At 41.9% G+C, this 16,172-nt stretch overlaps 1 protein-coding gene across 3 annotated transcripts in view; it reads left to right on the top strand.

The window, feature by feature from the left end:
* DZIP1L (DAZ interacting zinc finger protein 1 like) overlaps positions 1–16,172 on the top strand; it is a 366,901-nt gene that overhangs the window by 26,665 nt on the left and 324,064 nt on the right. For all 3 annotated transcript variants that reach the window (XM_069618039.1, XM_069618038.1, XM_069618037.1), the window contains exon 3: positions 10,688–10,772. In XM_069618039.1, the coding sequence (XP_069474140.1) occupies positions 10,688–10,772 (85 nt within the window). The remainder of the gene's footprint in view (positions 1–10,687; positions 10,773–16,172) is intronic.

Genomic DNA, 16,172 nt, shown 5'->3' with positions numbered 1-16,172 from the left:
TTTAGTATTTGCTGCCGTCTGGATCCTGGGCATAAAGTTTGTTGTGAATATTGATGAAGTCTGACAGAACAATCTGTGTCCATATGGAATGGCATCAAAAGCTTCTATTGATTTGACTGAGAAATAATTCTCCCTCTTCATCCGATTCAAGAGGTCAGCAGATCTCTTCTTCCTCAAGTCAGCATTTGCTTTGGGAAATTCACCAATGTTCTGGTCACTCTTCGGGATCCCCAATGCTGGAACATGGACAATCACTACAGAACATAGTCCTCCCCAATCTCTGGGCAGCTTCATATAAGCTCTGGGTCCACAGGCCCAATAGTGATCCATTGTCACTGCTGTCCCGTCCTTCATTTCTGGCACATTAAAAGATTCGTCCACATTGCTGATTCTCTCCAACGTTTCTTGTGCCATTGTATCTGAAGCATAGTTCTGCACTAGCCAAGGGCACTATCTACAATGGACCTCCTTTGTCTTCGACCCATGTGAGAAGCCTTGCAATCCTTGGCCATAGAGGCTTGCACAATTGTTCTGTGTTTTCTAAGCTGATTTGTGTGATTCTTTTGTTGCATGTGCTTTCCAAATGACTACACCTTCTTCCCATCCATCTGGAGAAAGCACTGTTCCCCAGATCTGCATCTGGCCTCTTTCTTTGCAATTTTGAACTTCTTCATCAGTTGTTCCTTGACAATTGAGTCTTCTGTTTATTTCCCATCTGATTCCTCCTCTCTTCATGCCAGGCTGTTCATATCTTATCACATGATTTCTGGTGTGTGCTCTCGCTCTTGTCTTTATGTCTTGCACATAGTCATCTTAATCAGGTGATGACCATTCTGTTACCCATATCAAAGACGCTGTTCGGCCCTGGAATTGACCTTTTGTAAGACATAGTGCAAGGTGAGTAAGGCAATGAGCCATTTGAACATCTATTTCAATAGCTATGAATATCTTAACTTCCCCATGGCATAAGGCAGGAGTGCACATACATAGCAATCCTCCTCAGAACCCCTCTTTCCCACCTCTTTCATGTGCTGATACCACATGTTGATCCCCAAATGTGCTGTGCTGTCCAAATAATTGTTTAATTCATAATCATCCTCCCTTGCACTTCTCCTAGGTCTCTGTTTCATTCTTGCCAAATGATTCTCCCTATAATGACCATTAAATAAATCAAAAACTGATCTCCCTCCGAAGGGAAGGTTTGGATTTTTTGTAACATGCATAGGTACCTCTACCTGAGCTACTGGAGTAGGGACAATTACATAAGGCTTTGGCTGTCTCACAATGTCTAGTTCTGCCAAGGTAACTGGAGTGGGAAGGATCAAAGGGACCACTGCTTTCTTGGGACAAATGAAATACAGTGTTGGTGTATCGCCAAACAAGGTAAGGATGAACTTGAAGCAAATAGAAAAAGATCATAGCAAGTAGCTTGTGGGCATCATCGTTAGACAGGACAATTTGTTACCTCCAGTAAGATGCTCAGGTAATAGTCTGATCTGTGTTATTATTGCTGCCTGTAAGCGTCTAATAGCTGGGCCATTTGTAGGATCCTGGAGAAAAGCACATATGTCAGTGCTCCCCCAACAAGAGCAGGGTAAGCTCTGAGTATAAATATGAAGACAGCAAGAAGTAATCTGTGTATATCAACATCGATAAGGACCATCCAAAGAGAAACTCAGTAAGAAATGAATCAGAGAACTGTTCCCTCTTCCAGTCGTCAAACACAAAATCCAAGTCTTGCATATTTTGCTTACTTCCACACTCTATAGTCCAATGTCAGCAAAGCTTCTGTGGGTTAAGAATAAATATCTTTTTCACTCCTTGCTTAGCAGCTACAAAGAGTGTCTCAGGGGAGCCACAGTCCAAATGTACACTTTTATCTGTCTACTGGACAGTCTCTGCATCCTTCTTCCTTGTCATCGATCGAGTCTGCACGTGCTGAACTTCTTCTCTTTGACTTGCCTCTGAATGTGTTGGGGATGCTGCGGCCTCTCCAGCATATATTTTCACATCACCTTGGTGGATCCAAGCTCGTTTTCCAAAGACTTTAACTGCTGATGGAGTGATATCCTCCACAATGAAAGGCCCACTAAATCTGGGCTTGTGCCACTTTCTTTTGAAGTTCCTAATAAGTTCCTTATCTCCAGGAAAAAGTCTAGGTACAGATAATTCTTTAACTGTGATTGCTGTATAGCCTTCATCTGAGACCGACACCACGCCAGCTTGACTTGATCTGAAATGACAGAGATACTAGCCATCATACATGTTAAGTACACATGTAGCTCATCACCTAACAATTCTGCAGTTCTCTGGTCATCACTTCTAGTCCTCGATGGAGGAGTTAGAGGCATTCGTATTCACCTCCCTGTAACTAGTTTGTGGAGTGTGAGGTGGTGGTCAGAGCCGGGATGATTTGTCAGTGCATATAATGCAAGGGGCAGGCAGTGCACCCATCCCTTTTTCAATGTTAGTTTCAATTTGGCTATTGAGCAGACCGTTGAGTCTCTCACATATTCTGTTTGCTTGCAGGTGATAAGCAGAAGGAAACTTGTGTTTTATACCAAGCAATAAGCTAATTTGATCAAATACCTCGTTCACAATCTGGGGGCCATTATCTGATCTCAACACCTCACATATCCCCCATCTAGGAAATACTTCTCAGACTAAAAACTTTGCAGCGCAGGTGGCGTCAGGATGTGTGCATGGACTAGCCTCGATCCACCTGGAGAAGGGGCACACCACCACTATCATATACCTGTATCCATTACAGACCTGCATCATGTCAACATAGTCAATATGTAAATGCTGAAAAGGACCATTTGGGCGAGGAATTACTCATCTGACTGTTCACAGCGTGTGCCCAGCAGTAAACATTTGACATACAATGCAATTTACTACATAAAAAGCAACATGTTCTAGCAGGTTCGGTACAAACCAGTCCTCCGCAATGGTTGCTGCGAGGCTCTCCCTAGTGACATGCACAGGGTAGTGTACTGTTCTAACGCCACCCTTAATAAGGCTACAGGTATCACCGGTTTACCAGTGCTCTCTTGCCACCACAGTGCCTCAGAAGGCGATAAAGAACACCCCCTCCGTGTCCACAAGTCTTTCTTTTCCTGTGGGGCTTCACCCTGAACTTCCATTAGCTGTGTTTGTGCTAAGTGATTAAAACTTTCATTCACAATCATCATCACAACCATTTTCTCTTTCACATCAGGCGTATCAAAACTCATTATGTCAGGTGAATATGCAACCCTTTTTGCCTCTTTGTCAGTGGCTTGGTTTCCGCGTGAAATAAAGTCTGTTCTCTTAGTGTGCAATGCGCACTAAACTATTGCGATGGTGGCTACTGAGCTTTGTAGTGCTTTAATAAGCCTGCCCAATAAGGTGGTGTGTTGCACCGGAGTGGAGTGCCGTCCGCTCGGAGGTAGACCCTCCTTTTTCAATGTGCTAGCCCTGCATGCATGGTTGATGTCACATAGGCAGAGTCACTGTGCACTGTTACTTCCTGGTCGGCGTGTTTCTTGAGCGTGACAATCGGCACCACTAATTCTGCAGCCTGTGCTGAAAAGTGAGTCGGTAGTCTTGCACTCAACATTTCTTCAAATTCCCCATTAGCTTGTGCCTTACTACAGCGGCACTTGCATGCCTTTCTCCATCGGTTTGATCGATCGTCAAAGAACCATCAATAAAGATAATCTTCCCCTGCTGCTAGAACATTTTCTTTCACTCTCGGGATATCGTCCTAGAATTCCTCATAATTTAAACAATCATGCAATCATGCACTTGTTTATCATCTGCCAGTGGTTCAGCTACAAACATGGCAGGTTTCACCATTTTACACCTGACTATTTTGATCGCTGGATTCAATATGACCACCTCATAAGCAGAAGCTCTTTGAGATGTCACTGTCCCTTTAGGTTTCAGCAAAACCGCGAACAAAGCATGCTCGACAAATAATGTCATGGAACACCCCATTACTATGGACTTCTCAATGCGAATGCGGCAGCTGACAATTATTGTTCACAAGGGAAGTGACCCCTCATTACTGGGTCCAAAATCCCACTGTAATATGCCAAAGTCTTGTACCCCAATATATTTCTCTGCATGAGTACTGCTATCATAACTGTTCAATTCGTATTTGAGAATAAAAAGAACTCAGAATAATTGGGAATCCCCAAAATTGGTGCTGCGTATATTGCCTTTTTTAGTTCATCAAACCCCTCCTCCATTTCCTCAGACCAGTCAATTTCTTCCTGATTCACCTGTGCCTTTTGCAGGGCCTGCAACAATGGCCTTGTGTATGAACTATAGTCAAATACCCATGCTCTGACATAGTTGCACAGTCCTAAAAACTGTTGCATTTGCTTTATCGTGTGCGGTTTTGATGTTTTCAAAATGGCCTCAGCTCTTTCAGGCGTAACCTTTTTTCCTTCATGTGAGGTTAACTGACCTATGTACAACACCTCTTCTTGGCAATACTGCAATTTCTCTTTGTCCACTTTATATCCTTTCTGTGCTAACACAATCATTAGCTGAATCGAATCTCGTCTGCACCCCTCGCCTGATGACCTGCAGATTAAAATACCCTCTACGTATTACAGCACGACACTTGGCAAATCAATATTGCTTAGGACGATCTGCAGGACCCTATTGAAAATCGATGGAGACTCACAATAGCCTTAGGGCAAACGTGTACTTTTCAGCTTAATCTGACGAAACATAAATGACGTAAGTTCTTGGGAATCTTTATGCAACAGGATTGAGAAAAACACAGTTTTCAAGTCAATCACTGTGAAATATCGCACCTCAATCGGGATACTACATAGGATCATCGCCGGATTTGGGACTAGAGGAAACTCTGCTCTACAATCTGGTTAATCGGCCTCATGTCCTGAATTAAACGCCGCAACCCCCCCTTTGATTTCTGGATAGGGTACACTGCGGTATTGCATGGTGACTCTGACGTCACTAAGATGCCTTGATCCATTATGGCTGATAAAGTCTTAAAAATACCCTCTCGAGACATAGGGTACTGCCTTGCTTGAGGTAAAATTGCTCCTGGCTTCAGCTTAATCTTGACTTATCCCACCCCCCTCAACAGGCCTACGTCATAGGGGCCCATAGTCCATAAAGTAGTCAGCACGTTTTCCATATCCTCATCAAATAATGCGGGACGCTGCTACACTATCATCATCTTCTGTGGGATCTCTCGTCTTTCTGTCCTGATCCAATACGTAACGCTCATTTCAAACACCACTTCGTCATCTGACGGGTCGTCTCTAAACAAATCCTCATCAGTGACGTCAGTCAATCTATGTCCCTCCCCAAAAGCAATCACTGTTCTCCATGGCCTGCCTTGGTCCCAACCTTCGAGCATGGCCAACTCCCCTCGTATTACGGCTGCCTGCAATTCCATGGGAAAAATCCATCCTCCCTCTTCATCCATGAGTATCTGTGGCCTAAATAGAAATTCATCAGGTATTCCCATAGTCTTGCCCACTAAACCGGGTAGCCACGTTAACAAAATTTGCACCCCATAGTGAAAGACTTCTGGTTCAAATGGCGCTCCTCGCGTGGCTATTTGTCCTGTAAATGCCATGATAAATTTGCCCATGATTAAATAGTGTATTCCTTGCGGAAAACACACTATGCCTTCATCAAATCTACGTCATCAAATCAAATCTCTGCACAGTATATTAACTGGTGTCAGTCTTGAATACAACAATGGGACCGACATGTCACATTCTCCTATAGAGGCAGGCAATTTCTCAGTAAAAGGAACTCTACTTGTAGCTCCTGAGAACACTTGACCATTCATGCCATTACCCAACAATGAAAATTTTCCCTCTCGTATATATGAGCGAGTCGCTCCAATGTCTACTAAAAAAGAAAAGTTTTTGCCTCCTATCGTAACATCCACCCTCGGTTCCTCTTGAGGATTAGGCATCACAGATAGTACTGAATACATCAAGTCACCCAGTGAGCTGTCCTATTGTGGATACATACTTATTCCCGTATCTGTGAAAGGATTCCCACTCTCAGTGGTGATCCCCCCTACTCCAAAAGTCAATAGCTGTCCTGTGTTTGCGCTCTGCTGTATTTGCATGGGTGCATGCTGTGCCTGCCATTGTGGCTGATTCAATGGTGCTTGTTGTGATTGCAAAGCCTGTAGTAATCTCGGTGCTTTTGATTGATACACTATCTGATCTTGGGCAAACCCGTCCCTGCTTTGTGGCTATATGCTGGAGGATAAGCTGTCCCCTCCCCCTCTTGAGAATTACCCATTCTGCACATACCCTTGGCTCCCACATGTTTGCACAATGTGTCCTGTCATTCCACATGTCCAACACACACAGGAGGGAATCTTCTAACTTGCCCATCCTGCATGCCTTGGTTACCACCTTGGTTATTCTGAAAAACTCCTTGATTACTCTGAAAGTTTCCCTGATTATTCTGAAAGCCTCCGCTTCCACAGAAGCTTCCCCTGCCACTTAACATAAATCTGTTACCTCCTTGATGAAACTGCGGTTGGTTAGTCACCGGCAGCATACCTGTTACTTGCTGTGATCCTGGCCCGTCTCCACTATTCAGCATCGCCCCTGCTATAGCATACTTCGATAGCTTCTTCTGTACTAACTTTGCTTCCTAGCATCCTCTCTCTTTCAATTTTTCTCCTGCAACAATCAGCAATGATCAGCTGTATTTCTGGCCATGTGTTTGCCTCCATGCCCACCAGCTTCTTGAGCTGTCTCTGTACCTGGTCTGGCAACCCCTGATATGATATATGATAGAATACAGGCATAGATTTTCCCCATGGCTCTCGAGTTTCTAAAGATCACAGCTCTTGAAGATTTTGAATGTAAGCAAGTGGATCTTCCCCTTCCTGCATCTTGCGTGCCATGCCATTACAATCCCACATCTGATGTATCAGGATACAGTACTCTAAGCGCTTTCCAGACTGCCACTCTACAATTATTCAAACGTTGCATCATTGTGTGCTGTGTTCTGTGCTGTGACACTTGCGTATCCTGCTCTCGTCCAAATGTCATCAGCTCTCTCCCCAAGGATAGCTGCTAGATGACCCTTAATGTCCCCCATAGCTAATATATTTTCTCCCGTTATTTTTTCTAATTCATAGATCCATTTTCCAGTGCCCGAAGTCAAACTCAGAGAGTTTACACCCTAAATTATCCTTATCCATCTGGGGCCACGGGATATACCGCGGTCTGGCCCTTCCTTTTTCTAACAGGGGAAACTGGGAAATCCCAAAATCGCAATCATCTTCCATTGTCTACCTATCCATAGTAGGGACAATGGCTCTTGATCGCCGCCTTCCTGGCAATGACTGTAGTCTGCTCACGTATGGTGGCGATTTCCCCCCTCACACTATGGGATTGCCCTTTAAATCGTTTTGTACATGCCATAGGCTCTGGCATTCTTTCTTTTTGTAGGTCCAAACCTGACCACCTCACTTCCTTGTTTACCTAAAAACACCCCTTGAAAGTACACGCGCCACCCTCCTCCCCCCAGAAGGTTTCGCTGTCTTCGTCTGACATATCTTGTCCCCAACTTGTATGACTATCTTCCTTTTCGTTTCTGTTTAGAATCAGCCCATCCAAAGACAAAGCTCCGTGCTTGAAACTATACTAGCTTCCCTCCTTATCCCGTCACTGGGAAATCTCAAATCGATCATCTTTCCCTATATTTTTGAATTCACTTTTTGTCATCTCTCGATAAACGTTGTCAATTTTATCTCCTATATCTCCTATCTCAAAATCCTCCTCTAGGTTTACCCTGGAGGGCCCTGGCATCAGTTCTTGTGATGGGAATAACGCCTCTATGTCCTCCCATGCTACTACTGGATTTGTTTCCATTAGCTCTTTCTCAATGTAATCAATGTCACGTGCTATCTGTCTTCTCTTTTGTTCCATCACCTCATCAAACGCCTCGGTTCTTTGCTTCGTCTCTAAGATAAATATTTGGGCACCAGTATCAAGCTTTGTCTTTAATGCAGCTTTATCAAATGACAAGGTACTAACTTCCTGGCGTAATGAAGAAATGCAGCCTATCTTTAAAAATGGTGATAGGAACAGTGCAGGGAATTACAGGCATTATGACAAAGTGCTGCTTATCGGTCTATAGATCTGGGTAGATAAGGTTGAATCTTTTAATCATCTACAAGCTGGGTGTATGCGGGGAATTCTCGCTATAGACCAGGGTTTTCGATTAGAAGTGATTTTCGCCAAACATGTTCTGCTGAGCCGTGTTCAGGTCTATGCAATTTTTGTTGACCTATGCATGGCTTTTGATAGTGTCCTACGCAGACATCTGTGACAGGCCTTGCAGAGGAAGGGTGTTCTGTGGGAACTACTACAGTGTATACAATCTCTTTATATGGAAAATAAGGCCACAGTCAGGTGGAGGTCTGGGAGGGGAGTTAACCACACCCCTGACTGTTGAGGGGGGTACGGCAGGGTTGTGTGTTGGCCCCCTTCTTTTCCATCTTTATATCGATGTTTTAATAGAGGAACCTGTAGAAAATAGTTTGAACCCTGCCAAAAAACTGGGCACAAATAGGTTCCCCACATTGTTCTTTGCGGATGATGCAGTGATGCTGGTTACATCCCCTTTGGGCCTGAGGCATAATGTACAAGTTTACACCTGGTAATAAACACAGAGAAAACCAAGTTAATGATATTTAGGCATTGCCTATCCAGGAGACCCAACCTAAAAATCAAGATGGAAGGTAATATTTTGGAGCAGGTTAAAATTTATGATTACCTTGGGATTAGATTTACAGAGGAGAATATCTCATGGTCTAGTAAGCAGGTTAAAGCAACATCCACAATTGGTAAATATTGAGTGGGGGATTTGTCACTTTTATCACACTCATGGCAGAGGGGCAACCTCACTGGCATTACATTTGTATAGGTTACAAGCTTTGCTTGCAGCCCTTTTATGGGGCAGAATTGTGGGGGTAATACTAAGGTAGCAGACTTCAGTGTATCAGAGAGCCTCTTCTTGAGAGATTTACTCATGCAGTCACGAGGAGCATCGATGGCTAGCCCCCATTGGGAGTGTAATCTACAGCCTGTAGGAAGATCCTGTGCACCAAACTGGGTGCGAAAATGGATCAAACATCTCTCAGAAGTTTTATTTGTTTGAATGGATCTAGATCACTTCCATGGTTCAGGTTTGTTCACAAAGAACTGCAGAGGTCATAGCCCCACTGTGGGACAAGCCAGGAAATATGAGCTCTAATTATAGACAACAGGTAAAGGAGGCATGCCAAGCACTAACCCAGTATCAAATGTACCAGGATTGTTCAATTCTGAGTACTTAGCGTCTTTACATCTCATCTATACAAACTGATGGTTTTGAAAATGACTTTGATGTTATTACCCCTGGATATGCAAAAGCACTTTAAATTCAATTACGCACAAACACTTCAAAAGTGGCAACTTTTATGGAAAAGTGGAAGGTAACGAACGTGCCGAGTTGCCCAGTCTGTTGTATGGCAGAGGAGACATAGGCTGTTTTTTACTCCTCTGCGAGGGTTATAAATATCTGAGATCTTGTTATCTATTGCCTATATTTAACCTTAAAGGCGTCGGGTCCATTAACTCTGTTCTGGACCTGTGTAAGAATACAAATGATCTGAACGTTGTATTTTTTGTATCTACATTTTTATTACGGGCATGGTTAAGAAGGTCTAGATGTGCCAAGACAGTTTTTAATTTAACCCTATTGATGAACTAATGATATGAGCAGTTTTTTTTTATTGTGTTTTATCCATGAATGCTTTATTGCTTTTATGGTAAAAATGCCAAATAAAGCTATGTTTCATCATCTAAGACGAGGTGAGCAAGGGTCCACACCTGGATTAGTCTTGTTTACTTAGGGTAAAACCCCAGGGTTTACAAATTCACCAGAGGTGTGGGAGACCCTCTACTGAGAATGAACATGGTTCAAGTAACTTGTTTTATTGGATTTCTTCCACTCAGGATGGCCTACAACCACGTTTTAGTTCACTGCACTGTTCACAAAGGAGCCATCTCATTGGCATATCAGTCTCGTCCCACCCACAAGGGCAGTTCAGCACCTGCCTACTAGGCAATTTTCCTCTCAACAATAGAACCATCAGCAAGTGCTCAGCTAGGGGACAGCAGACTGGTATGCAATTGGATATTTCTCCTCTGTGAAAGGTACAGTGAGCTAAAACGTGATTTTAGACCCTCTAGAGTGCGAACCTACCAACAGAGCAGATTATTTGACTCTGTTCTTTCTCAGTAGAGGGGCTCCCACACATTTGCTTACTTCTGAAACTACTTGAGTGTGAGAGACTTTCATGTAATTGTGTGAATTAATTTTAAAGTGTTTTAACAAGATGATTAAAAACAAGAGGTATGTGGATGTCTTTCGCATGGTACGTGCGGCCTGGCCAACCACGTGAAGAGGCGGGTGGCATTTGGAGAAGGATGGAGTCAAGGTATAGGAGTGGCAGCAAAATCACTTTTTTACCTAGGACAGCAAAACTCCTTGCATCACCCTGACTACCTTATAAGTGAAACTATCACGTGTCTAATCGGTTTTTCGAACACATTAAAGGAACAGGGCATTTCGCTAAACTTAGGATCAAATTAAAATGTGCGCCCCCTCATGTCTTTCACTTCTTCTCTTACAGTGCCAGCTCTGCGAAAAATCCTTCATGAATTATTCCTTTCTCGAAAACCATATTGAACGCCGACATTCTGAGATCTCAAAGGCTGGTAAGTGCATGCTGGTATCAGAAGGTTACACCTTTGTCCCATGCGCTTTTCACTGTTTCTCTGAAGTCTATTCTTTCCACGGATTGGATCAAGGTCATACCATTTTGTTTATCTTCTCACACTACTGCAGTGTCTTTATATCTTCCACCCTCAGGAGGACAGTGTTCCTTAATACATCAAGGCCATATCACCCGAGGGAGGCAAAGCAATTGATAATGAGAGTTATGGCTGTGACCTGCACTGAGAGTACTCACATTATTTGTATGTGCCTGTATGCAAATACCACCACCATAGCTCGTAGCATTAAGTATGTCATTAATTTCAAAGTGGTTATCACAGAGAAGACCAACATCATGCCTCTGTCACAGTGGCACTCCAACTAAGGGAGCTAGGTGGGCTGCAGCACCCTCCCACATTCTTGAATGTCATCTGACAGCCTCATCTGCAAGTGTTGCTGAGTCCTCACTTTCGTACACTGGATTGGCAAGCACTTCGTTTTGCTCAAGATGTTCAATGCAGTAGTTTGCTAAGTTGTGTAAAGACTGGGACTATCATAATGGGCCTCATTACAAATGTGGTGGTGCAGAAAAAAGTGACTGTAATTTAGATACTGTGAATTTTCCTGTACTGCCAAATTATAATTTGTTCGCCTTTACCACCTGCGGAATTACTGTGCGGTAAATCTGCCGACTTTCAGAGGTAAAATGGCGTATTCACCTCCACTTTACCTCCAAAAATCAGCATATTTACTGTGTTGTAACTCTACCCACAGTAGATCCGCCAAAATCCCCATGGAGTCTTAATTATCACTGCTTGTAATACCATGGTAACCACAGGGGACAAAGTGGTAGTAATGGAATTTATATATATATATATATATATATATATATATATATATATATATATATATATATATATCATGGTCATATCTGGTGATTGTTAGCAACACCCAATGCTTCTGCAGACAACACCACCAAGCAGACAGAAATGAAGTGTTGTGTCAACACTTATGTTACCAACTTTTTTGCGATGTTATGCCCTTTTCTCATAACAATATATATATATATTTTTAACAAGTTTATTTTATTCTGTTGCAATCATGGAGGGAGCAATACAACATTAAATATTTGGCGTGAGTCATTCATTGAGCAGTACATTATATGAAAATCTCTCTCACCTCTCCACCCTTAGGGGTTGCCGCCCCTCCACCACAATCTCCCACGGTCCAATGGGAAATGGCCAGAGAGTCCCCTCCTTAATTGTCATCCTGTAAAAATAGACTTGGTAGCTGCGGCTTGTACGTTTGTGCTGGAAAGTCCCGATCATACTCCAGGATTGGGGCCCACACATCTATGAAACTTTGTGTTCATAACAATATTTTGAAAGAGTACAATAAGAGTGTATGAGACTTTCCATCTTGGAACGATAACCTACCAGAAAATAATTGATTTGGTCAACATAAAGGTTGGATAGTGTGTTATGCTCAATAAGACAAGTGTAACATTATTTCTATGACTACAAAAATTACTGGAACTGATAATTGGAAATGAATATTTTAAATTTTTAAAAAGATCCAATGGTTGATGTTAATACAATTTTTTTATTGGCTTCTTTTGCTGATAATACACACCATTGTGTTTCTCAAAATGCCCTTCCTTCTTGGAAGGGCATTCGCCGAATAAAACCAATGTTCTACTTCATCTGTGAGCACCAAGGCAATGTTTAGTTTTGTGTGCTGGCCACTGATTGATGGGTAGAGGTGATTAAGCTTTACATTTGTTACAGTATGTAGAACACTAATAATAGAACACTAATAATAATCAGTAGTATCTTCTACGCTGATGACATAATATTGCTGGACTCCACACAAATTGCTTTGCAAGGACTGTTGAGAGCATATCATGATTAGACTCTAGTGATTAATATAGGGAAAACAAAAATCACAATTTTCACGGGCAAAAATAAAAGGGTCAAGATATAACTGGTGGCTGGATAACTAAAAACTAGAGATTATAAATGAATTGAAAAATCTTGGATTTGCCATTACGGTTTATCCAAACTGAAAAATCTTATTAAACAACTGGAAAAATAGGCTATTCTGCACATGATGGAAGTGAAATGTATTAATAACAAGTGTGGGACGTTTTCCCTAGTGTCTTTAAGTGTTTCAAAGGGAACTTATTCCCCCTTTGATCTATGGTTTGGAAACCAACCATCCTTTGTATGATGTGGACCGATCAAAAATTGAAGAACTCCTATCGAGCGACATGTTGTCTCTCCCAAATGGTGTTTCTTTATCAGTGATTTGTTTCAAGTTGGGGTTGTGGTCTCTGAACTTGCACCTTCTTTGGGGGAGACTTCTTATTTGTAAAGATCTAGTTTGGCCCCATCTGAATTCACTTTATGAAGTCTTTAGCAAGAACTCGCACAGTAACTCATTTTGTTATGCTGAGAAATGTGATAAAGCCATAGCAGCCGAAGGCATCCCATTTGTCCCAATTCTACAAAATATAGATTGCGCTAAAAACATAATTGGCAGGACGATTATTGCGAGACCTGCACGCAATTAGAAGATATGAACGTTTTGCCAGTCTAGGTAATGAACACAAGTGATTGGGGGAAAGGTGTATGTACTTGGTTGGGTTTCTCTCACCTTACTTGAGAAGTATGCTGATGAGATTTTGATTAAACCTTCTAAAGCCGATGGAAATATGTATACAGGAACAATTGGAGATCTCTATTCAGGTTTTTTTGCCTTAGAAAATGAAAATCTGAAGCATTTGGGTATGGAATGTGGAGTTTCACTGAACTTGCAGATTCTCTGCTATACACGCTTTGTGCTGACCCTGCTTTTGGAGAGTTTCTGTGCAAGGATTAACCAAGGAAATTACTCAGCCTCAACATAGGCACTCTTGCGATTTTTGCAGAGCATCAATTCAACTTCCGCGAAATGGGATTCAAATGAATTTTAGCGATCAAATAGATGTGACGTTAAGTCTGACTATTAATGAATTTGTCAAGTGGGACGAATAGTTAGGAACTGCTTTATTATTACACCGCTCTTTTTATTGGTGATAGATGAGGATTATGTAACTATTTTATGAAAGTGCTATTTATATTAATCAAGTTAGTTTGGAATCCTGTCATTCGAACTTTCTTGATGGTTCTTTTCTTTTTTTTCTATTTTGTGTAAGTTTTATCTTGCATAAACCATGAACACAATAAAAAAAAAGAATAATTGTAATCCCTCCTGCCTAGTTCGGTCAGAACCCCTTCACATCCATCAGAGCCTATTTGTATCCCCCTCACCTTCCCCCCATGTAGACATTCCACTCTCATTGTGATGGGTGGCATTCCAGCAGCACACATGCAATGCCAATGTATGTCTCCATATACCAGGCTAGTCCACACCTACATAGATGCCTCTGTGACGGATGTGCTCATTCTACATTTCACTATAAAAAAAATACAACCATCCCCTCCACCTTTCAGAATATATGTTTTAGTTATCTGGTTACATTGCTGTTCGATCTGACTTGGGTGGATTTAGAAAGCAGACATCTGAAAATGGGACCCTAAAATCGAGAGCGAGAGAGAGCGAGATATCACAGACAAAGTGAGAGGCAGATACTTCCAGATTGGTGTTGTTTGATACAATGGCTGTATTATTGGAAAAGTGTTCAGAGATTTTCACGATTTTGGGTCTTTTCAGGGGCAGCGGTATTAGTGACAGGATCTTCAAGAACACATTTCTGACTGACTGTTGTTGTTTTTTTTTATAGCAGTGTCTGGGTAAAGAATGACCACTGAATACATCTGTGTAATATAAATAGCTCTAAGTGACTAAGGGTATTAAAAGATGAATACCATAGAATTACAGTAACACTTAAAAAAACAACAGCACATTATAGGGCTCCTAGGAAAGACCCTCGCAGATGCTGAAATTTTGAGCTGATCGAACACAGAATAGCAGAGACTGAACATGCTACTTGACCGGGCAGCTTTTTAAAAGGGCATTTTTGAACAGACCAAACATTATGGCAATCTTCTGTGTTGCTTTCGTATAATTTGTCTGGCCTATTTTATTTATGCTGCAAGTACTGTAATAGAACTATCTTTATAACAATAGTTAAACATGAGTTTTATTAAAGCAAACATGTATCCTTTTACATACCTCTTACCAAATGTGAAGCAAATACTTAACGTTATGTGAAAACTAATTGATGCAAAAAACGACAATTTCTACATTCTCCACCTGTGTTTGGCTAGTGCTCACCTGTCACTTAAATTTGCATATTTGCCAAACACCTAACCCCATTTTATTCACCCCTTTTGTTATGTTTGCTCACACTTGTAGGCCAGTCTGTTTCTTTGATTGAACTATCTTGGATTAATCCACTACACTGCTACATGTTTCTGTGATGCTTGCACTAGATATTCATCAGGTAGAAAGTGTAAGGTCCATGCTATGCAACATTATGAAAAAGGAGAGTAAAGGAGTGTTAGTGCTATGAAATTATGAACCAACAATATCCCCCCTGAAATGTCTCTGGAGCAAGCATGGAGAGAAACATGTTGGAGTGTGATTGGAATAAAGTTTCAGAATAACACGGCGAGTAATTAATTACAAAAATAGATTGCCTTGAAAGTGTGGCCACAAAAAAGCACTAGAGGTTTGTATGAAAGTTAGATCGGTTTGACAATTGCTTCAATGTTTTGGTGACAGGTGCGTTCTAATGAGAACACACGTGCAATATGTTCAAATTGCAGTTGTAATTTCGCTCATTTGTTATGAGACAATACTAATAGTACTAAGTGTTTATAGTCTCTGTGAAAATTAACATGCAAGAGGACAGATGTTTGTTTGGGATTATTGTGGACCTGAGGGAATAACTGCCCAAATTGCACCACTTTGCCGAATGGGGCATCATGACGTCCAGTATTCCTAGTCTCTTTTGGATTTCATGGCACAGTATTAATCACTTGCATTACCTTATCCATGTGTCATTGGTCTAGGTGGACACAATCGCTGCTCTTAAGTTTCATGTTCCTGTCTCACATTTAGGCGGTGTTCAGGGCAAAAACCTTTGTTTTTGACCTGTAGAAACCGAAGGGGCATAGAGCACTGTGGGACATTCTAAATTATTCCATGATTACATGACAGCCTTAAGATTTGTTCTGGAAGTTCACAATTTTAGATGCATAAAGAGAAGAAGACTTGGGACCTCATTAGGATGCTGGTGGCAGCAGAATGAATGGTGCCGGTATGGCACCGGCACTGTTCATTTCGGTCAACCAGATTACGAGGTCTGCAGCGGATCCTGATTTTCACGCCTGGTCAGACGTCATTAACGGGCCCATTGTTAGCATCCTCCCCATTCCATTGAGCCTTGTGGGGGC

This window comes from Ambystoma mexicanum, chromosome 10, assembly GCF_040938575.1.
Source record: "Ambystoma mexicanum isolate Mex_15411 chromosome 10, UKY_AmexF1_1, whole genome shotgun sequence".
Taxonomy (NCBI): Eukaryota; Metazoa; Chordata; class Amphibia; order Caudata; family Ambystomatidae; genus Ambystoma; species Ambystoma mexicanum.
Note: the sequence above shows the minus strand (reverse complement) of the source record. Positions and strands in the feature narration are given on the sequence as shown.